Raw genomic sequence first — 27175 nt, 5'->3', positions numbered from 1 at the left:
TTTAGAAACTTTTTTTTTTTAATAGAAGTCTCTCCTTCACCCTGGGGAAACACACTGCTTATTTAATGTACTTTTTGTTCCTCAACATTATTCCTTTTCTCTTTTCTTTTCTTCGCTTTTCTTCTCTTTTTTTCCTTCCTTTTCTGTTTTCTTTTTGTCTTTTCTCCTTTCTTTTCCAGAGCAGACAGGTACAAGAAGTAAGTTGTCTTTCATCAGCAGTCCTTTGAGATAGAGTAGAATTCAGTGAGTCCTCACCATGATAGGATCATAAACTTACTGGGTTAAACCAAGCTAACTTTCCCTAAGCTGCCAAGTTTTAGCTGCACCGTACATATATGTGTTTCCTTGTGCCATTTTCTTTTCTTACAATTTTGTTTTTCTTGATGACCCTGAGCTATGGCTTCTGTCTCGTTCCTACCACTAGTCAACTTTCCTTTCTTTTCTGGTTTTGCCAATATAGGCCTCAAAGAAGAAATGGCAGAAGAGCACAAAGTAGCTGAGGTACATGAGAGAGGACCAGATGATGTTCTGCACGTGGGAATGGCACTGGCCCTGCTGCATCCAGGAGAAGACCAGGTAATTGATCACGCAACCGATCAACATCTGAGTGATCTGCGACAAGGTGATGAACATGGCAAACTTGCGTGAGACTCTGAAGCCAGCAGCCCGCAAGGCATAGTAAGAGTACATAACGGCGTGAACTCCATAGTTCATGGTCATGAACCAGCCACCGCCAGCCACCATGTCCTTGTAGGAATACCAAGAGTAAAGTAACACAGTAATGTGATGGTACCAGTGTAAGAAGATGAGCTTCTGTTTCCTAAGAATAATGAATATTGTATCACCTGTAACAAAACAAAACAAAAAAAAAAGGAAAAAAAAAAAGGAGGGGAGGAAATGAGAAACATATTGAACAATTCCATAATTACTGCAATGCTCTCTTCCCTTTGCTATTGCTGGAGTATACACTCTTTTGAAGCATGAAAAACCGTCTCAGCTCTAGATCTGAGAGCCTGTCTGATCTGAGAGCCAGCTTGGTTCTTAATCTCTATGCAATCACAACCAACGTATCCACATTTTCCCGTGTGGATAACCTGTTTGAAAACTCCATGGGTTTACTTGGTAGCCCTTTTCTGCAAACATAATCCGTGAAGGTCTGAGGTGAGGTGGGTGGATGTACGTGTATCATCTCTGACTGATGTGAGACTGTCCATTGCATACTGTGACTAGAAGAGAAATAGAGCTCAAGAGAGAGAAGAAAACCTGAAGAGGAAGCAGCACAGTGTCCTCCAACTCAAATGCCTGCCTGCAAACTGAATCCAGTTAAACTCAGAAGAGCCTTTTGAGCTACTGTGAAAAAAGCTATTGCATATGCAACCTACAATATGGAAAGGTCTGGAATTGCCAAAAAAAAAAATTGCTTGTAGAAATAAATTTGGTTTATGTTGAAACACATACCCTTTTCTGCAAATTCAAGTTGCTGTTGTAGAAAAGTAAATTTTATTCCTATTTCCTGCTTTTTTTCTTCCTTCTGCTTCTCATAATTGCACTGAGCATTTCAATTAGATACATGTATATATGTATGCTACTCGTTTCCTACTGTTATAGACACAGTGTTTCCAAAAAGATCCCTGAGATTTGAATGTGGGGACTTAACTTCTATGTATAGGTATCCTAGGAAATCCAAATCATGAATATTAGTGATGGCTGGAACCAAAAGTGCACTGTCTGCACTAGGTCTGTAATAAGCCTTAATGCTACTGCTTACTTCATTAGCTGCAAGATGTTGATTCACATTTTAATAAGTAATCATATGTTCAATTTATTGTTGCTGTGCAGTTCTAGCTGATGTTTTCCAGTTTTCACAACTACATTTCTGTGGTTTTGCAGTAATTTAAGCAGCAGGAAACCAAGGGATTCTGACACAGCAAGGCAACTGGTGTCTGTCTCTTTCCTGTTTTTATGCTGATGAATTGCTGTCTTGTAATTTGCTGAATCAAATTCTCTGCTGAACGGTAAAGACTTATTTTTGCTGTACACCTGAACACAGTGAGTGCTGCAGCCCTTTGAGGTTTGGTAAAGGCATCCTCTGAAATGAAAGCTGGAGGGCTGCTAAATCACTGCCTCCTCCTTCCCACTAAAACAATCCTTTCTTACACTAATAAGCCAGGTGACGAGAAGACATCCAGACCAGCTATTAAGTTGGCTTTGGCATGTCTATCGTAAGTATCCTCGCTGAAAAAAATTGCTGGAGAGACAGGAGTTTATAAGAATCAGGACTGGAAAAGCCAGGATATTATGGGAAATTGGTTTCTATTTGGAGGAAGCAGCCAGCCACGACTTTCAATGTTTAGGGAGGAAGCACTGTATGCTCACATGTGTATTTAAGGACGAATGCTGCAGAATAGAGGCAGAATTTGACTCAAAGCTTCTCGCTGACAGAGCTGCTGTAGCCCACCCTTCACTTCTGTACCCACGGAGTGAGTGACTGTCGATTACGCTACTCGTGTTTGCCTATGAGTAGCTACGGAAGAGGTATGGGCAGGATTACTCTTACCTCTTGACTGCCCTGCTGCGTAAAATCACTGCAGTTTACTCCTGGGCTAAGAATAGTCTTCCTCAACTGCACATTGCTCTAACTTCGGCCAAGCTGGACTTAATCTCTAGAGACTAAAACACGCAGAGTTCGGGGTGGATTTTGTTCACTCAGTTTTTGTAAGACAAAAACGAGGTTTCGACAGCACTGGGACCCTTCTTGTGCTTTCTGCACAGACATACCTGCTCTAAACACGCACAGTGAGAAAAAGGGAGAGAGGATGGGTACTCACCTAGTTCAGGTGCTTTGCTTAGCACAAATGCATATGCCCAGAATTTGCTGACAGGTCCGATGTAAAAACTCTGGTCACACACTGACTGCTTCAGGCCTTTGGTCATCAAAATGTACAGCATATAAGCACCAGTTCGAACAGCACCGAATATACTTTAAAACAAAAAGAAAATGGAGAAAGTTGAGTAGACACTTGAAATCTACATGCCAGCACTTCAAATCATTACGAGAAAAAGTTCATAAATGTGCTGAAATAGTAAGTTTGAGACAGCCTTAAAGCTGGAGCAACTCTGCTGCCTTCTGGGGAGTTATTCTGAACTCAGAATTGGACTGCAGTCGTAACCCCTTGTGAAAGTCTGGAACAGTAACGTCAGTGGTTTTTATTTCATTACTACAGGAATTATCCTTCAGTTTTCAGGAGCAGTGGGAGACATCTACCTCAGCTGAAAACAACATGCAGAGTTTTGATGCCAATGGCTGGAAGACTATAAGAAATGAGTTGATAAAGAGCTGTCATCAACATAACCAGGACCAACTCCCTTTTCTGATTTCCTCAGAGTTTTCTCTTGTCTCTCCCTGTGCTCATTACACCCACAGGAGCTCTGAGCAGAGAGAAACCCAGGCAGGGTACACAGATTTTGGTGGAGGGTCTCAGTCAGGGCTGGTGTGTTGGTGCACATGCTGACTTCATACTTCATCTCTTAACAGGTCATTGCTAACAGAGGACTCGACTAGTTGAATCTAGTAAACAGAAGATTCACCCTCATCAAAGTGAGATGCAAGGTAACAGTGTTCTGTAAATGACAAACATCAAGAGATTTGCAATGGTATTAATTAGTGCATGCAATTACAAAGGGGATAGGTTCAGACAACAAAAGACATCCAGCTGACGTAAGGAACAAAGCGTCTCAGCAGCAAGGCGCTCTGCAGAAGGAATTGCCTCACTGTTTTATGGCAAGAACATGCTTGCCCATTGTCTACCATTGTAGCTCGTTGTCCCTTCTAAAGCTGTGATGAACACTGGGTGAAACAAGCAGCTTTCAGAAAAATGGACCAAATAAAGACCCAATCTCCTCTGGAGTCGAGTATATCTTACTTTATGCCTACCTCATATGTCCCTGTGCCTCCACTCAGCTCCACCTTATCTCCCTTCCAACTTCTTTGTGCCCCTGTCCTACTCACAAGTCCTCTGGTTCCTGCTCTGCCTCAGTGTCTTCCATGACTATTGCACAGCAGTAAGCAAACCAAGCCACCTAAAATTGATGTGTAGACACATGTGGGCAAGGCAAGCTACCATTTATGCAAAGTCTGTGAAACAAGGAGGAGTTCATCTGAAGTTGTAGATTCTCCTCACCTGTCCTTGTCTTGTGAAGTCACTATTCTTTAAAAAACATGTTTTAAAATCATCCAGGCAACCTCAAAAGTTGAGGTCTATGGCAGTTCTTATGCCACTTGGTCAGGCTACATGTGACCTTATGGCACGTGGCAGGCTTCAAGTAAGCCTGCCAAGCATAAAAACTGTTGAGGTAAGTTTTTATGTTTTTTGCACAAGGTACTGAGATTTCCAAATCCGCAGCATTGACACACCCAGTCAAATCTGCCTGCTGCTAAGGAGCAATGGACCTTGCTCTCCCCTGACCACTGCATGCACTCTGCAACCCAGTGGAGTACGTTCTGCCTGGCGCTCTTCAGGCTCTCTCGGTAGCATCACATGTGGGACTCAACAACCAGGTCACGCCTGGGGAGGAGTGTTACGTCCTGGCTCCTGCACTGTCACACTTCAATGCATGAGGTTTGATTGTGCCATCAGGAAATTCAGACAACAGTAAGCACTTAAGAAGCTACTATTATTATCTGCTGTTTGTACAGTGGTATTTGCTCATGGGCTCCGCTGCCAGATGAGTCCTCTTGTGCTATGTGCAAATAAAAAACCATTCTGCTGTGGTACAGGTTTACTGAAGGAGTTCGGCTGAGTCTGGGTTTCCCACCAGCACTGCCCAAACCAGCACACATCCTCCCAGGCTCAGGCAAGGCAGCTGTTGCAGTCTCTCACGTTCATCCACCCCTGCATGCAGAAGAGATGGTGCAGCACTCTTAGCATCTAGGCAGTCTGTACTGCATCCTCTCCGCACAGGTCGTTCCCTCCCAGAAACACTCTCTCAGCATGCTTCTCCCACGTCTTTTGGGGATCGGTCCTTTTAACTCGGCGGAAGAGTGCCAAAGCCTGCAGGAGGAGTTCTGAAACGAAGTGCAACTCGTCCTGTGTCTTCCCTCTGGTGTTTAACACGTGCCTTTTTTTTCTCAGCAGTTGCATGTCTCATTCCCAAGAGGACAGGAGATCCTGACAGAGATGTGATCCGATCGCTTTCTGAGGCAGTGAACTCTGCAAACTAGCCAGGACAGGCTCCTGCTTGCTCCTGTGTTTCGGGTGGTGGCAAAAATGGGTGGAGGAAGATCAGGCAGAATACCTAATGATATGCTGGTTCTCCCAGTAGCAAATATCTCAATGCTGACATTAAAATGGGGGAAAAAAAGGAAATTTTAAATTATGAAATCAAATAGCTGCAAGCAATATGCCTTTCCTTGTACAGAAGCTGTATTGCTTTTCTAAAATTTCATTCATTATTAAAGTTTTAAAACCAAAGAGAACTCTGTGCCATGAACACAACAAACTCAGATGAGAAGAGTGCTTGTTCGAGCAACTGGCAAAGGTTGACTTAACTGTAAGTGATTTGAGTATGGAGATCCAGGGATTTAATCTGAACTGATAACAGAGCCAAAGAGTATTTGTCCTGTGGGAATTACACAGCTTCACTTTGCTGTCCTTGAGATTAGAACGATATAATTCTTCCTTGTCTTTCTGTTTGGCAACTACTGCAGAGCTCTCCTTGGAGTGCACACACGTGTGCACACTCACACTCACACACTTACTTTTCTATAATTTTGTAGCACAGTAGCTTCCTCTAGTTCCAAGACTCCAGAAGAAGTGACTCCAGCTGCTGCTCTACATGGTGTGACTCAGAATAATCTGAATTTTTTATCAGTAAAAACCAAGTTACATTTTCGCATAATTCACAAGGGAAGGCTTTACAAAGGAGGAGGATGGCAAACTGGAAGCAACTGATTCAATTACCTAAATAGACACAATGAGCAGGTAGCTGTTGATGAGATGTGCTGCATGCCAAAACACTATCTTGCCAACAAGCACAAGCCACCAGAGACAGAAAAAAATCTAATGCACGCCTGCAGATGTGCCTTGGACCCAGAGAGCCTGGACTGCTTTTTGTGCCTCTGCCACTTAATCTTGTTTGTTCTGTAAGGTAAGATCAACCGACAAATTTCTATCTTGCAAAGACATGATGTGCAGCAGAGTGATGACATTGCTTGCTCAGTAAATCACTGCTGCTTCATTTTGTCCTCGCCCTGCTCTCTGCTGTAGCTTTTGTGAGGTATTGAAATGAACTGCTTACCAAAGCAGTCTGTCTGGTGGGAATCATCTGCAGGGATTTCAGAAATAAGGTAGCAGTGAATTACTGTACAATTACAGCCTTTTGCAACTAGAGAGACTGATCAGAAACAAACTGCACCAGCTAATGCAGCTTTCGCATCTATTTAGATTCAAAATGTCCTACATTCTCCTCCCTTCAGGCAGTGACTTCTCTGGTAGATTAACAAACGCCCAATTGATATTTTACTGTCCCTAATACAATCAGAATGTATCCATGAATAAAATAAAAGCTAACACTTTTCCTTCACAAACTCATTTTCAAATGAGGGCCTCAAAACACATCCCATGCATGGGATAACCACAGCAATGAGAAAGGGAAACTGAGGCCTGGGGAGCTAGCTGATGGGAAGACAAAGCAGGCGTTAGTGGCCAAAGCCTACAACTGCTTTCTGTTCCCTTCAGAACCAGGAGGTGAGTCAGTGCCCATTCTTCCTGGGGCTGCTTTCTATGCAGACCCATCACTGCACTTGGCTCCTGACACCTCTGGACATCCCAGTCCAGGATCAACACTGCAGAATTGAGCAGGGAATGTGACTTCCACATAAAAAAAAAAAATAATTCAAAGCTCAGCACAGAACATAGCAACATTTCCTAAAGGATTTTACTGCTGTGGAAATCAGAGTGGAAATTCCCTGCTCTGATTTGTGTCTTAAAAAAAAAAATTTAAATTAACCAAACGCACCATGCAAACTATCCACAGAAGTAGGTAAAGATGGCATTGAAGAGGATAACGGTCTTGACTACGGCTAAGGTGAGCGACCACAAAACACGTTCGGTAGGACCACACCGTGCTGGGCGCAGGCACCAGCAGAGAGCAGCAGGGAGCCCGCAGACAGCTGGACCTGGCTGTGCTGCACAAAATTCAGGGCTGGTGGGTGCTTCAGGCAGAGCCCTCCTTACCCAGGCTGCTGAACATGGGCTAAACCACAGGCACCAGGCTGGTTTAACCAGCCTCCGAGGTGCTGGACTGTCCTCTGCCATGGGTGAGCCGGCCATGCAGCCAGCTGGAGCTCCCATGGGTCCGGTTCCAGTTCCCAGCCTGGAGCCTGGCTGGAGGAGAGAATAAATCTTAATTCTGCCCCGACCTGGTTCCATGGCGACTCACAGGCATCCCAGGAGGTGAGTCAGTGCCCCAGGAGCACAGGGAGATGGCGGAGAGCACATGGTCCTCCTCAGAGAAAGTTACACCAAACGGAGGGTGGTCCTGGGTGAGCAGCCGAGGTGACCTTACATGCGGACTCACAGCCTCAGACTGCAGCCTGCTTGTACCATAACAGCAAGAAAATAGGGAAGATATTGGTTCTTCACTTGTGGGGTTTTTTTGTCTCTTTTTTTTTCATTTTAGCATGCAAAATATTTACAGAGGAAGCACTCTGAATTCGAAATAAATGTTTAAAGGTCAGCAGGTGCGGAACACGGAGCTTCCTACACCTTCCTTCTTGACAAATCAAACTGCGTTCACCTTTCTGTCCTGTTCACCAGGAGTATTTCGGTGGTCATATCCTGTTTCCCTTCTGCTGCTGAAGAGCTGGTCTCTTAACACAATAAAATGGCCTTTCTGTGCCCTTCCGATTTAAAACCCACGGTCCTCAGAAAAGAGGAACGAGTTGTGGTGCAAATGATGTGGCACAGGGGCACGGGATGGGCACGGTCTGACGGGTCGGAGCAGCAGGGTAGTCCGAGACCACCTAGAGAAGTCAGTTACTGTAAAAGGGCACAGAGCATTTCTGTGCTTAGCCAAGCAACCGAAAATGTGTAAAATATGACCTGACACTGGGAAAACACACAGAGAAAGCATCTAGAAGAGAAACAACTCTCTGAACTAAGTTCCTTCAAAAAAAATGCAGCTGAAGCCACCTTCATCAGACAGCTCTGAACCCCCCAACGAGGCAGTTACCCCCAAATCAGTAATGAAAGCCAGAAATTCCTGGTATTATCAAGCAGTATGATGAGGACGGAGCATCTCCACACGAAGGAACATCTCACATCTTTCAGCTGTTTGCTTGTTGTGCTCTTTGATTGACTCCTAAAAATAAGTGTGTAACAAAGCAATGTCGCAACATCACCGGCAGGCTTGTTTTGCAGTTCCTTGGAAGTATTTATAGAGCTTTTGTTCTCCACCTGATAAGGGCAAACTTCGTTCAAATCACCCTTATCTTCTGCAGTCTCACGGAACATGGTCCCAGAGTACCAACCCATCCATGATATGGGGATGAGGCAGCAGGGACAGGGCTGGATGACACCTTCCTTAAGAAACTGATGGATTTTGTTGTCAGAAATGAAACTCTTTGTAGGAGATTTCTATCTGTCTCCCACAAACTCCCACTTCAGCCATGTGAGAAGGAACTGACTAAAAAGACAGAGACGGCTCAGGAGGATGCCAGCATTGACGGGGCCAGTTGCCCTGCAAACCAGCAGAGGGAAGGGTTTTTTTTCAACCTTGCCACAGAATTGTTTTTTCCTAGATGACTTCAGATGTAGTTGGCAGACCAGCATTGGGAAATGGCCCTTTCCAGGGAGGAAGCCCATGAGGATAGCTCCTACCCAGTGAAGAGGGCAGGGGTTCTGGGAACATGCATCTGTATGGTGACCACACACTCTATAATACAGCGGTACTATAAGATGATACACCTAAAGTATTATCGATGTAGACAAGTGAGGTAGCCAGATCACAGCATGCTTGCTGCTTTGCTCCTGCTGCGGCAATTATACTATCAAACCAGTGGGAAAGATGGAAGATTTAATGAACCGTTGGCCTCCTCCCAACCTAAAATCTATGCTTACATTTTGTGGTGGCTTCAGGTCCCGCAGGAGCAGAGTACTCTGGGAATCTGATAACCTTTGTGTCAGAGAAGGCCATCAAACAAAATTCTAGTAGCTAAATCAAGAGGTTTATGGGAGTCTGCTCTCATGATCTGTAAAAAAAATATGAAACTGGATTTTTCCCGTTCTCCCAGGATATGGCTGTAGTGAGGGTAATTTCTTTTTAAAGCTGAGCCAAAATGAAAGGGAATATCCAGGTTAAAGTGGTTATCTGTGTGGCACCAGACAGGGAAAGGATATTAGGGACTGGTTCATGCTGATCAGAATCATGGACCAACAGCCTACTGACCCTTACTAGTGCCTGGCTGCTTATTTAAAGCCTATTGTTCCAAAAGCGTTTTGTGAGTAGATATGCCAGACTGTTTCGAGGCTGGAGAAGAATTAAAACCTTGAGAGCAGCCTCCCCAAGAGCCTGCCCAACAGAGACGGCATTCATTCACTGCAGGGAGGGGACTGGCGAGACCTGTCATCACACACCAACCTTCCACCGCACGGAAGCAAAGGGCAAGTGAGAAACACATTTCCTGGGTAATAAAGCTTCCTTAAACTTAAAGAGTCCACAGGCACATGTTCCCAGGGTATCACAGAAAGCCAACAAACATGGGTCCTGTGGGCTCCCCTTCCTGGGGGGTGGATGTGTGCAGGAACGCAGCAAAGGAGCAGAACAACCCACCTGAATTTGCAATTGTTTCACTCTGCTCTCTGACGCCCAAGATGCTCTTGGGACTGGCTAGATTTCATTGCAGCTGCTCCTCCCCTTTTTTAAAAAAATGAATCACCTCTTAACTCGAATTTTCATGTTCTTTTTCCAATGATGTGCACATTCATCCACATCTGGCCAACTTTGCAGGGGGAAGGGAGGAGCAGTACTGCCTGCACGGGGCGATGTGCAATACGTGGTGGTGCAATGTTTTAAAAAGTTGGATTTTCCAGATGGAATAAATTCTCCAAAAGAAAGGAGGATTAGTAATTAACCCTATGACAGTTTTAATAAATAGTTTCACTAAAAGGTTGTCAGACTACCTAAGTGTTATCTCAGCTGTGACTCCTGCCTTAGCTTGCCTTGATTGTATTCAAATGCAGTTCCATAAAATCCTGGATCTTCTTGTATTTAAACAGGTGTAGAACCCATAAGGTTGCTTGAGGCTTACCTTTGATTGCAAAATCATGATATTTTTACTGCACAGTGAGAAACCATGTGCTAAGAAACCAATCATTAAGTACAAATGAAATGTGGGCAATGACTGAAAGATATCATTTGGCTGCTCTTCAGCGACCTACATGGAATTAATGGCTCTTATTTTGATCTCAAGGAGCTAATGAGAGCTGTGGCTAAGTCAGTGCAATACAACATGTCCTCTAATCTCACAGAAAAGTAGCCTAGAAAAGGACCTGACAACCAACATCCTAAACGGTCAATGTGACACAAGGACAGCCTACATGAAATATTCATATATATTAATAACTGACTAGAAGAACCAGCTTTGTAAGTCTGTACCTGGTTATTAAAAATATTTTGCTAGGTTTGTGGAACTGAGGGTTACATTTTCCAAATTAAATTAATCAGTCTCTCAGTCAGTGAAGGATCACAGCAATACGGTATTCACCTAAGTGATAAAAATGTTTGAAAAAGAATAGTTCTGACTACAGATTTGGTCTCTCTTAACTCTAAATGTAACATTTATGAGGCATTTTACAAGCATTTAAAAGAGAGGAATTAATAGTGAGTTACCTTGAAATCCCAGAGAGAGACTTGTTCAAATTACAGCTGATGACCTTAGTCCAACTGTCATTTTTATAAGAAACAGTAAAGAAAATGAATGTAATTAGGCTGTTGTTTCATCATCCTTCAACATTTCTGACGTGCTTTTAAGCAACGCCAAGGTTAGTGATGTACAGAGGGAGATGTGATCCTGCAGAAAGACTGTTCTCATAGAACACTTGTAAAGCTCCTCCCTGTTTGACCTCCCAGAACTGTTCCAGGTACCTCCCCAGAAGACCCTGTCTCCTCATTGAATCCACATGTGATGAAAAGAACATTTCCATTCTCTCCACAGGGCAGACCTTGGTTTTGACATACCAAAATTTTCATCTTGTCTGCTTTCCAACAAACAAGTGACCTACCACTTCCAGGTTGGGCTGTCCCAGAATTACCAACACCTTAACAATATTCAGGCCAGCTTTAGGTCAGGTATCCCTGTGTGAACAACTGCCAAGTGCAAAGCTGTTCGTAAGCTGAGGTCTCTTTGGGTTCAGACCTGACTTCCTTCAGACTTCTTCTGTCTGTGTTGCATCTCCAAGGCCCTTAGCATTGCATTTGTGAATATTTGACAATCCTTAATGGCCTTTACTCTTGTGACAGCCTCATAAGGTATCTAAGCATAAGACTCATTCAAAGACAAAGAGGTGAAGCAAACTGAAATTTAAGTGTCCCGTTGAAAATCTGTCTGAGCCAGGATGAGAAAAGATGTGCAACATCACAAATTGTGGTTCAATGCCCTACCCATGAGGTCCGTTTGATGTAAGTAGAAGGAGGTCCGACCTCACTCTGTATCAGTGAAAAAGTATTATTGAATTAACAGTAAACACACTCCAGTAGGAGGAATTTTCTTCAGAGAGTCCTTTGACCTACTATGGATTTTCTTTTCACGTTTTAAAGTTGAAGGTTTAGAGGTTTACTCTCTAAAGTCCCAAACACTCCATCTTAATTACCCAAGGTACACTTACATCTTTAAAGATAAATAGTTCATAGACATAAAAGCTGTTGTTACGCGTCATAACATCACATTTTCATTGTCTGCACATCTGATATTTTGCCAGCTTGCTTTCAAGACCTGAAAATACAGTGATGCACAGAGAGATACACTGCAAGTTTACAAAGCTGTGCTGTCCTAGAAACACAAAAAGCTGAAAACTTCCTGACCTAGCCAGAAGACCAGATAAATGCAATATATGCCTTCCACAGACTCAGCCAGACTCTTGCTTTCCCTCTGTCTTCCCTTGATGTATTCGGCAAATACCAGTGTGGATTTGGCCTGACAAAGGTGGACATAAGCCACAGAGAATGTGAACCTATGGAGTGAGTTTCAAGAGCATCCCTGCTTCTATCTCCCCTCCATTATCCCACCCCCTGAATTTGCATAGGACTAGACCCCAGCAGCTGACCCTGCCACAGGAGGAAATATTTGGATTCTTTTCCCTCGTGGAATTTTTGCAGTTGTTCTAATTATCGTGGCTGTTTTGTATTAATGCTCCCTGCTGATCCCCTTACTCGCACCAGTGAACTCCAGAAGAAAATAAGGTACGGATCAGAATCCACAGTGGGGGGTAGCTTTACATGTCCAACCCCTCGCAACCTGGGCAACTACAAAAAACACACTAGCGAGGTGTAAAATGCAATGGCAATATTAATTTAAAAATAATTAATTAATTTAAATAAAATTTCAAAACTCCTGTTTTCCTTTACTGGTGCCCTCACTTGATAACAACTACAGAAATGCAGGTATTTAACCCCATTCTGTGGGAAGTTCATTTTCAAAGGCTTCTTCTATCTATTCAAGTCTATGAAGAAAAAGCCTGAAGACACAACCAGTGAGTGAAGCACAGACAAAACCAGAAACCCAAACTCTCACTGTAAAAAGAAAAAACCTCGTTATTTCAAAGTCCATCTTGCAGAGGACTGCAATGCTTGTTTTTTGTATGTTTGGGATTTAGGACTATCATGAACTTACTGTGCATCTAAGTTGAACTTCCTTTCTGCACTGTACGGTTTGCATTTCACTGAGGGAAAAAAAAATCAATCACACACTGGCTATCATTTCCCCATATTTTCCTTTAACAAAACTAACTTTGGGCACAGATCTGAAAACATGTTCTCAAGTCTTCCCTGGTGCTGATGAACTATGGTAACTATTTACGTGTTTATTCTGCCTACAGCAATTTTAGTGTAAAACTGTAATATCAGAGAAGGTTAGTGCTACCATATTTTACCCCTTTGTAACTGTGTTTAGACGACCACGTGCTCAGTTACCACAACTCAGTTGTTAGAAGATAACTGAAAGCACAGTGACTCCCTTGTGCATCTGTGTTCTCCAAGGCCTAGCCTATTGATATAATTATTTAGGACCACTATTGATTCTCTTACAATGGGAAGGAACAAGAAAAAATTATAGAAAAAGCACCTTTGTCCCCTGATGTACCTTATTCCTATGGTAAGTGAACATCTTTAAAAGTATGTTTTCAAAAATTAACGTAACAGTCTTTTAAGAGCACTCACCTTAATCTCATTCTTTAAAAAGAACACAGAACTCATCTTCTTCAGCCCATGCCTCTGAAAGGCCATAAGGTATCTATATTCTTCATAATGACTAAACTATTGTAATTAAGAGCACAATTTTCACTGACATTTTAGACTAAGAAATGTTTTTAGCTTCCCAAGCTCCCTGAAAGCTTGAAATGACTAACGCTTTTGTTCCCACTTACAATTTTGCTTCTCCAGCTGAAGGAATGCATCCTTTGCAAACGTTCGTTTTCTTCAAGGAGATGTATGCGGTGACTAGCAATGGGTACCCTCCGTGGCTCTTCTCTGCTTTGAGCTCCTGTATCTGCGTGTCCCACGGTGAGCTTTGCTGGTCCTCCCGCACTGGAGCTACTCCACCACCCACTCTGCAGGCAGGCTGTTGCCTCCTCTTGCCCGCTGCCTGCCCAGTCGTGCTGATTTGGCCAGTTGCATGGCCGTGCTGTTTAACTGCACTGCTGAATCACGCAGCTAAAAGAGTCTCTCCTCCACTTTTTTTTTAACGATATGATTTCACTTTTCTCAGTCACAGTGGAGGAAAATGAAGACTGGTCAGCATTGGCACTACAGAGCTCAAAATGCAGCACCGTACTCTGAGCAGCTACTCTGCTCTGGGAAGCCATTGAAAAGGCATTCAAGACACTGGTTTGCATCTCTCTGCTGGATCTTGTTTCAAATATGGTTCCTTTAGAAGGTGACAGAAAATCCCAGAACTGACTCAAAAGCTCAAAAATACACTCAGGATATTGTTGAGAATGGAGCAGGAACCATACCCATGATATATTAAGTTCCATTCCCATTATATAGAGAATCATAGAATCATAGAATGGTTTGGGTTGGAAGGGACCTTAAAGATCCATAGTTCCAACCCCCCTGCCATGGGCAGGGACACCTTCCACTAGATCAGGTTGCTCAAAGCCTCATCCAACCTGGCCGAGGATACATCTGCTCACCCGCAGAGTCCTCCCTTGCCCTCTTTGAAGGTGATGGAGTCCCACTCAGGAGGGAGTCCAAACCATGTACTGTTAAAAAAAAGGCAAGAAAAGGGGCAGATGAGGAATAACATATGCTTTTCTCAGTGTGGCACTCACTTACCCTAAAACCTGATGGTCAGCAGTACTGGAAGTGTTTTATAACGGGGTGCTCTAGGTCTCAGTACCATATGTGCGAGAAAAACTTGTGCTGATCTTTGCACTTTTTATCACTCTTTTTGGCAGAAGACTTTGCATAAGTTCATGCATACTTTGAGGTTTGGGTTCAGTCCTATCAAAATTCCAAAGCAAAATTTGAGAGAATTCCCCTTCCATCTCTCACAAGAACTCCCATCACCGAACCAAACACACAAGCCCTGCTTTTCAGACCTTTCTACTGTATCTGAACCAGATGTCTCTCTAGCAAGCTTTTCAATGCAGATCATCCGAGTTTTCAGTTGGGACCAAAACCTGAAGCCAGGCCAGCTCAGAGTGATTTAAAAATTGTGCAAATATTTTACATGGCTCTAAGAAATAATATATCATTTGTGCAGGTTTATATACCCATAAGCACACACGTACATGCCTGGGTGGTTATTACTTTCCCGTGTGATAAATTTTGGGGAGGGAAATGAGGTATATTAAAGTGACAGCTCGCTCTGTGGTTTTCAAGTGAGGGCAGATACTGTGCTCCTTGCACCCGTCTTTTTTTAGTCCTTGGCAATAAATCCCTCGCCATGGGGCCACTCCCTTCAGCCCTTCCCTCTCGTTGGCAGATTTCCTAGGCACAACTCACCTGGCTCCCAAAACCATCTCTTTGTCATTTTATTGACAAAATGGGAAAGAAAACCGCTTAACTTATTTCTTTCCCTCTCCAGGGACCTCATTAAGCACACCCAAACAGTGACATCTCTGCAGGGCTCTGGATCAATGGACACTGTCATCTGGAGATTTTAATCACATTAACACCACAGCAGAGTAAAATCCATCTGATTCTCTCTTGCTAAAGTGGCAAGCTCAACACGTCTGCCAATTGTTGCAACTACTACTCAGAAGGCTTATTTACATGTGTGGATACAAATCAATCTACCACAGCTACCACCTTCCAGTCCCTCCTCATGGAGCCTGAATTCCCTCTCCAGGAAATGCAATTTGAGCTCCCAGACCTGCCTTCTTTATGATTGGGATTAGCTATATTCAGACAATTCTGAGGAGCAGAGTACAAAAATAATCAATAAAGCGAAGCTCCGTGAGCCGGTGGAAGAACCTGCATCACTTATAAAGCATAGCAGAAAAAAAAAAAGCCTAGATTCCTGCAAGTAGTCTTTGCAGCAGCGGAGAAGATAACTGGTGGAGGTAAAAAGGGTTATACTTGCATGGAGAGTCTTACACAGAGCACTCGGTGGCTACACGAGGCCCATTGGGTTTTGGTAGAGATAAACAAGGAGCAATGGTCAGGCTGAAGGGCAATGGCACTCAATCATCACCCCAGGAACAGGACAGAAAAGCCTAAGTTGCTTACAGGGACACCCACGTAACCACACACTGCTGAAAAACATGTAACTGTTTTCTTTCAACGAATGAAAAATAATTTTTCAGCTCTGCCCACACATCCCTGCATCTCGTCTGACTTCCAGAGTCAGTTACAAGCTAATCAATAGTAATTACCTATCATCCGCTCCTGTCCTCCTCGATGTGCTGTTACCTGATGCTGATCCCTGATTATCTGACACATGGAGGGTAGGAACTTGCAGGAACCGTATTTCTTGATGAAAGCTGTTATTTCTCAAGCAATAACTCACTCTTCCATCGCTAAATAATAATGGAACTTTTGTTGCAGCTGAAGATCCCTGGCACCCTGTGAAGGCTGTATACTCGGTGACATGTTTTTCTGTCAAGAAACATTTCCTAGTTCTTAGATTATTTATTTCAGCAAGTTTCGACTGTGGCTAAATTATTAAAAAGGAAAAAAAATCAATTTTCAACTTAAGCTCTGTGCTTGGTTTAAAATCTCATAAGAATTAAGAGATCCATCTAAGGATTTCTAAAGTAGCCCATGAGGATTCATAAGCACAGCATACCTCTTAAGCAATCCTTAATGAATGCTTCAGGGGCATTTGCACTCGTTCCTGTGTCGTTACTGAAATTATTCTCAGCATTCAACATTATCTCAAGAAAATTTTAGAATAACTGTAATATTGCAGTGATTTAAATGATAATCCAAAAAAAGTGGCCTATCTATTTCTGTAGGATAAGTTAAAGATACTTACAGGATCAAATGTATCAAGTTGGTAAAGTAACTGTCATGTATTGCATTGAAATGTATGTATTCAGGAGTTTGAAATTATCCTAGGCAAATAAAGCCCCAAAGTAATAAAGTAAAAGATTTAGCAGAGAATCAAGCCAACCAATGGAGCCAGCCACCACTAAAGCCGTAAAACAGGCAGATAACAAAGCAAGCAAAATCTAAGTTACAGGAAAAGACTAGCATTTGACAGAATAAAGAAGGCTTAGAGAAGCTAAAAGTTATAATGCAGCTGTAATGAGCTGCTCAGATCCATAAATTTAATGGCAATTACAGGCCTGAGGCCATTGATTTTCCTTTTTCACTCTGTCCCCTCTGGAGCTGTAGTCCTGCAAGCACCTAGAGAAGTTCAGATCTCAGGGGTTCGCCTTCACTAGGTAAATAACAAATACATTTTTTTTATCCAGCAGCCCAGGGAAGACGCTGAGTGGTCCAGGCACGAGGATGCCTGTTTGTTTAGAAGAAGTTAAAACCGTTGCAAAATGGTGACGTCGCTGAACCGCGGCCCGACCCCCGTGCGCTGCCCCGCGTGTGAACGCTGCCGGGTTCGGCCGCGTCCATTAAGAGACGCGTCCGCAAACGCAACGTTGGATTTGACAGGTCATCTGAGTTAGCACCTCTCAGTGCTTTAGTCCCACCATCTCCAACGAGCACGAGCTGTCGGGGACTTACTCGGAAGAAAATACACGGAGATTTCCATTCCCCAGGGATTTCTGCATGGGGGAGGACTTTTTACCAGGTGCACAAACCAAGTGTTGAGGTCGAACAAAATGCAGGAGTGCTGCCACAGAGGGACAGATGGGAGGTTTGATTTCGTTTGAACGAATTATCTACTTTCTCTCTAGCACAGTTGCCTTCTTAAGCCACCGGACAGATGTTCTTTATTCCTCAAATACACTTTCCAGTCTGATCCCCATTTAAAACGCAGAGGAAAAGCCTCACTCCCAGCGGACTCTGCTTTGGGTAGGACATTTGGGTAGGACACATTGACAGGACAAGGGGAAATGGCTTTAAACTGAAAGAGGGCAGATTTAGATTAGATCTAACGAAGAAATGTTTCACTCAGAGGGTGGTGAGGCACTGGAACAGGTTGCCCAGAAAAGTTGTAGATGCTCCATCTCTGGAAGTGTTCAAGGCCAGGTTGGATGAGGCTTTGGGCAACCTGGTGTAGTGGAGGGTGTCCCTGCCCATGGCAGGGGGGTTGGAACTAGATGATCTTTGAGGTCCCTTCCAACCCAAACCATTCTATAAGTCTATCATTCGTGCCGAAGGGGTGGCCTGCGAGGGCTCCTGCGGGATGATTGCACGTGGAAGCTCTAACTCAAGGTGACAAACAGAGTGTCAACACTCTCATTGATTGTCAGAGTAAGGAGGGAATACGGACAAAATGAGTGCAACAGCTGCTTTCTAAATAATGTATTGAATTCACTTTGCTAAGATGTTGGTTTTCCAGCAATAGAGACAAACAAGCAAGTGAGCAGAGGAAAAAAAGGAGTTCTTAAAGAAAGGAGGTCCAGCTTAGCACTGAAAAAAGAAACTTTCATAGGAATTTATAGCTAATCCTGTCCATATCTCCTGTAAAGTAGCATCAGCTCAGTTTCACAGCGAATCCTTGGTTTACTTTTAATTAGGCCTAATTAGGTAAAAAACTATAAAAACAGTTTACATGCAAAATTACTTTGATGGGCAGAACCCATCCAGAGTCCACAGCAGTAACAGTGGAGTGAATGAAGTGGTGAAGTTTCAGAAGAGGACGGGCACAGCACTTTGTCACACGGCATCAATTAAGATTCTGGGAATAAAGATATTTGTCATGGGATGCTCTTCTTAGAATAAATAAGGTACATATTTCAGATACATCTTCTTGATAGTACTTCATTGCTCTTAGTCTATATATTTTTATCACTTCTACACTTTTGTTTTAATGACAGATAGCATTTATTTTGCGATGCATAAATTCATCCTACATAGAGCTGTTTGTGTTTCCCTATTGGGATTACAGTTCAGCTTACAGCCAAGAAATTTTTTTTCTTAAAGTGTTAAGTCTCATCCAAGGGATTTTTGCCTTCTCTCCAGTCATTCTGAATTCCTGTTGTTCACTCAACTTTCAACTTTTGCTCCAAAATGATAACTAAAAAGATGTTTCCAGGATCTGTTATATAAGAAAATCAAGTGAGTACATCAAGATGAACATGGTCCTACAGAAATAAATTGTTAAATAGGTATATATTAATCACTTTACTAATTTGGGTTCTCAGAAATGTCATACTGAGAACATGCGTTAATGCCTTACAAATATAAGGAATGTTTCACATGGAATTTGCTTGCTTTTAAGTTTATAAGAGAGAAGATGATTAATTCACCTTAAATGCTGCTTATTAATTTTAATGTTATTTGGCAAACATTGCTCTTTTCAGTAATTCATTTTCTCTTTGAATGTACTGCCAAGATCTTTACAAAATTTTGGAGCATTTTAAGATTTTGATGGATTGCTCAGCAACATTGTGTTTTAATCTCCGAGGCAAGTATCTGTGAATAGCAACTCTGGAGACTGGGCGTAAATTTGAATCATTTTTCTTCCATTTTCCCACTTATAAGCATGATAACTAAAACGTATTTCCGAGTCACAAATCTAAGCAATTTAAATTCTTTCTTTAAACTTCTGTTCAGTCTTTTCCGTTCAGTTCAGCGCAGGACTCAGTTCCTCACATAAAGACGTGTTTCGGACCGTCTCGGCAGGAGCTCTCTGCAGAACAAGTGCAAACCCTTTACAAAATGCTGCTGTGCTTCCAGTAACACACCAATTACACTAGTTTCATAAAAGCAAAGTGAGTCACCTTCTTCCAGCGAGCCTTTTTGGTTTTGTCTTTCAAATAAAAGACCTGTCGCTGTTGCGAAACCTCACTTTTGAGGCTCTGGTTAGCTTTGTGGCAAGCAGCTAGTGACCTCTCAGCTATGTTTTATACCATTTCTACCATTTTGAGAGAACGTGTTTCCCAGGAAGAAAGACATTTGGAAACCCTGTAGTGACATCAACTGATTTCCACCACTGCTACAAAGCACGGCTGAATCTGGATTAGGATCTAAGTCATCTCAGGTGATGATAATTGCCTTATGGTTGCATGGTTTGGCTAGACAAAGAGAAATCCCACCTCTCACTGCACCCAGTCATGGTCAGGCTTAGCCTCTGCCTACAACTGACTGCATCACATTGGATGTTTTACCTTCTTCGTCTCTGGTACTGATGTGACAGTATTCCCTTTTACTATTATTAGTTAGTGCCTTGACCCTGAGACTTCTGGTGGCAGCCCGTTAAGGACAGAGACCGAGTGAAAACGGTGCCATGCTGCTGTCTTGTGTGAAGATGAGGCAATCAAATACATGTTTAAGCTCCTTGATAGTGATGCTACCCATACACGGCCTCTACAAGGAATTACAAAAATCCAGCTGAGATGTAATGAAAACATGAATTAATGACTTCGTATCCTTCTGTGGGAGTCCTGGTCTCAGCTTTCCTGATTCCTAGAGATGCCAGCATGACACTTTTGATATACTCCGAGTGAAAAATTCAATGAATGACCCTGACTTTATGTTCAAAGTGGCATGAATATAAAACTAGCCAACTCAGATTCAACGTGTTTTGGCAGATTTTTAACCCCAGGAAACATTCAGAAATACCGGGCTGACTGTCACTTTGATGTGTAGGTGAATCAGCAACAGTTTCCTTGGGGTCTTATGAGACTGAAAAATGAACTTTTGTGTCAGCTTCCTAACAGCAAGTTGCCACTGACACCGAGCAGCACAGAGCTGCTCCCTGAGGACATCAGTACATAACCAGACTGGGGGAAAACACTTAATTAAAGCGTAGAAAGCAAAACAAAAGAAAAGACTGAAAACATTTCAGACAACAACAAATCTCCAATGCTTGAAACAAGTCAACAAACCTGGTAGGAACCAAAAAAACCCCAACCCCACGACCTGAGAAAAATATCCCTAACTAATTTATCAGGAAAAGATTTCAGAAGATCATGTTTTCACAGCGGTTTCCAAGTGAAAAGCAAGATTTACTGTCATCGCTCCTACAGAAGCTTTCACTGAGAAGTGGTAACCTTATTCCAGAGACAAAATGTTCCAAACTAGTCGATGCTTCCAAAGGGAAATAAAGCCGCTTTTCTGCCTCAGAAATCCTGCTGGCTGCCAGTGTTGACACAAAACTCGCTCTTGACCGAGCTCCTGAATGCTCAGCAAGCTCAGTAGGGTGGTGTAGTTGTTTTGTTTATTTATAAGCGTGGCAAGTTTCCTATTGTAGCTGCTACCACATTTAAATGATCTTGGCAACGGCGAGGCATACAGGATACATTCTGAAGAAGGACCATGTCATTGCCTGGCAGGCAATTTCCTTGTTTTTTAAAGCCCAAAACACATCTTTCCAGCCTCTGCTAAGTGTTACTATTTCTGAGGATATTTGAAGCAGGTAAAATGCTACGAGTGCTAGAAGGGAGATAAACAAGGACTCCGGAAAAAAGCCTCACGCTGACCTTGAGGCAGAATACTGAGGGCTCTCCAGGCAGGTTTTTCTTTCTCAGTACAACCACTCAAAGTAGAGAAATACATTACTTAAAATTTCTGCAAGGTATTGTAAAAGTCATAGCATTTTAGGATCCCAAGAAAGCCAGAGAGGAAGTCTTTTTAAAGTTAAGAAGCATTTTCCTGGATCCATAGTAAGTCTACAGGCAGAACGCTGGCATCTAAATCTATCTGAACTGACCTTCAGAGGAAATAGAAATGTCTTTCAGGCCAAGCGTACGTAAATGAAACACGTAGTTACGCGAGGAGCCAGAAAAAACAAAAGATCCAAGTTACTTGGAAATTTTACAGCATTCAAAGTCTAGTGCAGCTTGCTAAGAGTCAAAAAGGCTGGGAGTAACCGATGGCCCTAGAAAAGGCAGTGCTGGTGAAACACCAGGAGATGGATGTTCCAGTTAACAGTTTTTATAAGAAGTCTTCATCTCAGGCTTTAATGAATATTCTGCATTTCCTCTGTTTTCCAGGCAAGAAGTCAAGCGTTTTTGTGTTTGTGTTGTTTTTGTATGGAATTGCATGTTACTACGGAAGCTACAGAGGTTTCATGCTCTGTCTTACTGACATTTTGGGTCGTTTTTCCCCTTCCCTACCTCACTCTTCTGCATACTACTCAGTGCCTCAGAAGAGCAAAGCATATCATTTTCATAATCAACTGGTCCCCACTAGGAAATCCAGCAGCTTCACAGCTCAGTACTCCTGTGTAGTCCAAACATCTCACACTCCTCTTCATCCCTCCCCTCTCCACCCTGCGGTCTCATTTCCCAACGGGCAGAGGAAAGGGTGAGCTCTGCAGTGCTTGAGGAATACTTGTCCCTCAACGCTGCTATTTGAGCTGATCGAGGACGCAAACTGCTGTGGTAAACCCCATCAAACTGCGCCCTTCTGGCCACCGCTCCTCATCTGCCCAAGCATAGCTCACCTCAAGTACCTGCAATGTGGGGCACAGCAAGAGGTGGTCTCTGTGGTAGGTTCACCCTGACAACTTGTAGCTTCAAAACCATGAAGTCCATGTTTTAGGTTTCACCCAGCATCACTCAGCAGCTCATGCTGGCCATGCATTAGCTATTTTGTATGATTTTGATAGAAACTCCACCTAGCAAGTAACGAACATGTTGATTTCAAAATCCATCTAGAAAGCACTTTCACAGCATAGTATATATTCTTGCTCTTCACTGATCAGTGCATCACTTAACGATTTTGGGAGGAAATTAATCAGTGAAATTGCTTAAAAGCTCCATACTGTGAAGGTCAGCCACAGACCCATCTCAAAACAATGTGATTTTAAAATTCATCCTAGACACCTTCTGCAAAGGATGGTTCTGAAATCACGCTGCCCCCTCCTCAGATTGAGACTACAATGGCTTTGCTGAAGTCGGCTAGTTTCCAGTAGCTACATTCAATAAGAAAGTGCAATTGGAATATGCATTTTGGGATCCAGCTGGCTACAAATCACTCTACAAACTGATCCACAAATGACATGCCATCTAGGAACCAATTCAATAGCTGCTGAAATTCAGCCGTTTCTAGAACAAATGATGACAATTGCTTACAGGACCCTTACAGCAGAACTATTAGACACACAGCCAGAAGTACAATGCCAAATGCAACCAGATGAAAATTACTAATTTTCACAGTGTTAGAACTTGCTCTCAGAGTTATCGAGACTGCTCAAAATTCTGTCTGCACTAGGATTATTTTTTTTTAAAGGTACTGATGAACTATTAAAATCAAGCCAACATGAAGTTCTTCTGTTAGCACAGCCTAGCTGGATGAGGTAACTTAGAAATACAATTTATTTTCCCCTGCCAGAGCTTTAGAAAGTGTCAATACGGTAGAACAATTTCGGAGGAAAAAGGGAAGAACCATGGAAGAAAGCAACCATCTCCATTCCTGCTTTATTTTATTCCATAGAAACTCTCACCTCAAACTGTTCTCGTCCTGTGAAAAATCATGCATCATTCACAGCTGCTCAGTAAGCAAACCTGTTTTATGTACTTGTGAACTAATACAACTGGTAATTATTATATTGACATTAGAAAAAGATACAGGTATCAGTGTTCTATAATGGTTTGCAAATGGTTTCTATGCTGTTGAGTAAACTACAACGTAACACTCCCAATAGGCGCTGAAATGAAGGATAATCCTCAGGTCTTCTGTGCACCGTTAGTAGTACATTGTACCAAAAGTTTCTGTGTTTGTAAGGGCTATTCTTATTTGTTCATTCATTTATCTTCAGCTTCATTATAAACTAGCATATTAAGCAGATAAAGTGGAATTCAGGTTGGTCAGTTTTACCCCTGACTTCAGCAACTGTCAAGAACCTCAACCTGACTTTCCCCCTACTCGATGATACAGAGTCAACACACAGCCAGAGAGATGTGCAGTAGTAAAAAGTGGCCTTTCCCTCTGGAGACACCCTTTGGCTACATTCACAAGCTCCCTGCGATGGAATAACTAGAAGTCAGATTCTGATTTCAATTACAGTGGCCTAATTTACCTGCCATCAAATCAGTGACTTTAGGCTTACCTCACTGTCATGGAGATCAGAGTCTTGACTAAATATTCCATATATGCACCCAGATAATCGTAATACTAACTAGTAAGTGAGAACAAGACTAGCATCTTAATGTGTTTATTTCCATTTGTAGCTTGCATGGTAAATTTATTGCAATGATAAGCACTTTTTCTCATGTCCTCACTTTATTTTCAGCTTTGTTCTTCAAGAGGGTTATTGATTTCTCTCCTCTTCAAACGTCGTATGATCTGGCAAGTCAAAGGGGATCACTTCAATGGTGAGGAGAGGATCAGGACATAACCCTGAAGAGCAGAACTAAAGAAATGCCATTTCTGGGTGAGGTTGTTGTCTCATTAGCAGTGCTGTTGTATGTGAAGAACCCCAAACCCTCTTCATGGACTACCGTCAAAGGCAGCTGGTGTGAAGAAAAGCCTACCTGAAGACGGCAAGGCTCAGGGACCAGAGCACTAGTGGTTTCCTCAGTTCAAATTTTGCTCGTTTGTTCATTAGGTGCCGACCACCAAATATAAAGGCAGCATACAGAGCTGAAAATAGGAATGATTTCTTCCTGCAAAACAAAAACAAAAAACACCTGTCAAGTATTTAATTAGTATTAGATACACAGCAGAGTCACATCTGGACGTAACTGCCAAGGACTCGTGTGTCTCCTTGAAAGGAAACTCTTTTGAAGACTCTCCTGCAGCCCAGCTAAGATTATCGTTAGCATATGAACCTACATGCCTGCACATAGGGCCAAGGTCCAGCACAGGCAAAACTGACCCTGAGGAAGTTCTCCTGAAAATGGAGAGCCAAATTTGGCTCCCCTTCTTCCCCAGTTTCCGAAGACTGAACTTCTGTGAGCAACAGAATAGATATTGTAGAGCCCAGACGCAATTCTGCAAGTACAACACAGCTGACGCTTGAATCAACTGATCACATTTTGGATAGAACAGAATAGACTATTTCAGTTGGAAGGGGCCTACAACCATTATCTAGTCCAACTGCCTGACCAATTCAGGGCTGACCAAGTTAAAGCATGTTACTAAAGGCATTGGCTAAATGACTCTTAAATGCCGAAAGGCTTGGGGCATTGACCACCCCTCTAGGAAGTTTTTGGCTCATTTCTCATTTTCATATCATAGTTTCCTGCAGGCTCCTTGCTACCTGGCAATTTAGCTTCCCATTGTTTCCTCCAAGAAGACACTTAAAGATTTTGAGCACTGCAACACAACATGAAGAGCCTCATGAAAAGCGGAGAACCAGCAACGAGAGGTCAATAGCCCCATTAAGCAATGACCACACTGGGCAGCATCGCTCTGCTGCATAAGCCCTGCCTGTGAGTGCCAGTTTAGGAAATCCAATGAATCTGCTGAAAGGTCAAGCAGGGCTCTGTTAAGGAACCTCAATGATACTCTCAGAATTGCAAGTTTTAAAAATAAAACTGCCTGATAGTAGTCCAGCTCAGCAATAATTGGCAAATATTTGAACTCTGCTACTATAACTCATTGTAAATCAGCCCTGAGAGGTCAAAAATAGATTCAGTCTGGGATTCCTTCCCACGCATCACAATGCTACACTGACTAAGACTTAATGATGTACGGCATTAACGGTGGCCTTACTCGATGGGTGTATATTTAGGAGCAGATTTTGCTCTTCAAAATCTATAATCACATACACAAATATCAGTGTACTATGGCTGTGCACCAGGAGGTGCTGGTTATTTTTGGATTGCAAAAAGAAAGACACAAAAAACCTCAAGAAAGAGGATATGTATGAATATCCCAGAAAAGGTGGCAGCAAGCCACAAGATTTTATGTCCCTTCTAACACTAGGAAATCCAAGACAACACAGCATGAGACAGACCTGCGGACAGGGCACAGCATGCTGAGCAGACTTCCCATCAGGGGTGAGATTCACTGGCATTGCGATCTTTTGAGTGTTTATAGGATTTTCAATTGGATGTTTATATGAAAGTATGTTGCTTCATCTCAAGACAAAGACAATGACGTGCTCATGGTGTCACTACTGGTACCAAATAGGTGCCACCTCCAGGCTCTTCCATTATGATTAGCCAGCTGAGGGTACTCCATGGCAAGGGACATGGGCAGCACAGCACGGTCCTGAAGGCCAAGCAATAGCTGCAGCACAGTACAGCACGTGCCTGTGTCTGCTCAGCGCAACTGGTACACAGATCATGAGCTCCTTAACGGACAAGGGTCTTCCCATGAAGGAAGAATAGCTGTAGCAGCACATCTGATTGGAAGTATGAAGAAAGCACATGCAGCCTTCACTGAAGAAAAATGAGTTTGAACGCTAAGTAAAAGCAAAGTCGAAAGAGACAGAGGCCTATCAGTATGCGTGCAGAAGCATGCCATTTTTGGCCAGCTTAGAAACTCCTCTGTTTTTATTGACATGTTTATAGTTCTGTGCTGCAGAACATGGGTAACTGCACAAAAATCCAACTGGCACTTTGCGCTGAGAAGGAAGGACCCGGTCCCTGTGGTCCTTTGGGTGAGCTTTAGCATCCACACTGGCAACAAGCCCCAGGAAAACGAGGATGACCACAGAACCCGTGCCCTCGCACCTTGTGCATTGAGATGGTCTGATTGCAACATTTATCACAATTGGATTTTGAAAACCACAAAGCCTTGGCCTTTATTTGTCTCGTAATAAAGAAAAAAACATTCATTTTCACTTTGTTCTTGAATTTCACAGTCAGGGAAGGGGTGGAATTACCACAGTTTATAGTATGATTGCAGTTTAGCTTGGCTGGAGGTCAGTAAATATTTGTTAACCAGTTTGGGTAGTGATGAACCACCTCAAACTTGCTCTTACCGAACCGTCTAACTGTTAGGACAAGATTTATGGGTTACAGGACAGGAGCAGACTCTCAGTGTGAGGTGGGTCTGTGTTCCCAGCTCTCGTCCTCTGCAGCCTGTTCTGCACCAGCATGCCTGTGCAGCCTGTCGCCAACCTGGGCATGGGCAAGGGAAGGTAGTGGGAGAGTGACAGGCTCTACCACAGTCTGCAGTGCTGTCCTGGCTGCCCTGGGGCATTGGGAGAGACATCAGCTCTGCACACCCCTGTCCCTTCACTCCCACAAAAGCCTGGGCGTACAGCGCTCAGCGCAGACAGACGGCAACGCACACGACGAGGTACGGAGATACACACACAGATGTCGGGCCGCTCGAGCCCGGTCACGTGCCAGAGCCCAACAGGAGGGTTCCTGCAGCCCCACGCCACAAGGGAGGTGCCAACTCCCCACCTTATGGCGCTGCAGCCAGAGCCCTTCATGCCACAGGCTGGTCCATGCATGGGGCTCCACAGCAGCCCAGAGCAGTGCGA

At 43.2% G+C, this 27175-nt stretch overlaps 1 protein-coding gene across 1 annotated transcript in view; it reads right to left on the bottom strand.

The window, feature by feature from the left end:
- Positions 1-420: 420 nt before the first annotated feature.
- Positions 421-27175, bottom strand: part of ELOVL6 (ELOVL fatty acid elongase 6) — a 76218-nt gene continuing 49463 nt past the window's right edge. Inside the window, exons 2-4 of the mRNA XM_086612198.1 lie at positions 24267-24398; positions 2829-2980; positions 421-845 (exon numbers count right to left, since the gene is read on the bottom strand). Coding sequence (XP_086468324.1) covers positions 421-845; positions 2829-2980; positions 24267-24398 — 709 coding nt within the window. The remainder of the gene's footprint in view (positions 846-2828; positions 2981-24266; positions 24399-27175) is intronic.

The sequence above is a fragment of the Tauraco erythrolophus genome, chromosome 5 (assembly GCF_009769465.1).
Source record: "Tauraco erythrolophus isolate bTauEry1 chromosome 5, bTauEry1.pri, whole genome shotgun sequence".
In the NCBI taxonomy this organism is placed as follows: domain Eukaryota; kingdom Metazoa; phylum Chordata; class Aves; order Musophagiformes; family Musophagidae; genus Tauraco; species Tauraco erythrolophus.
The sequence above is the reverse complement of the archived record's forward strand: the minus strand, read 5'-3'. Positions and strand labels throughout refer to the sequence as shown.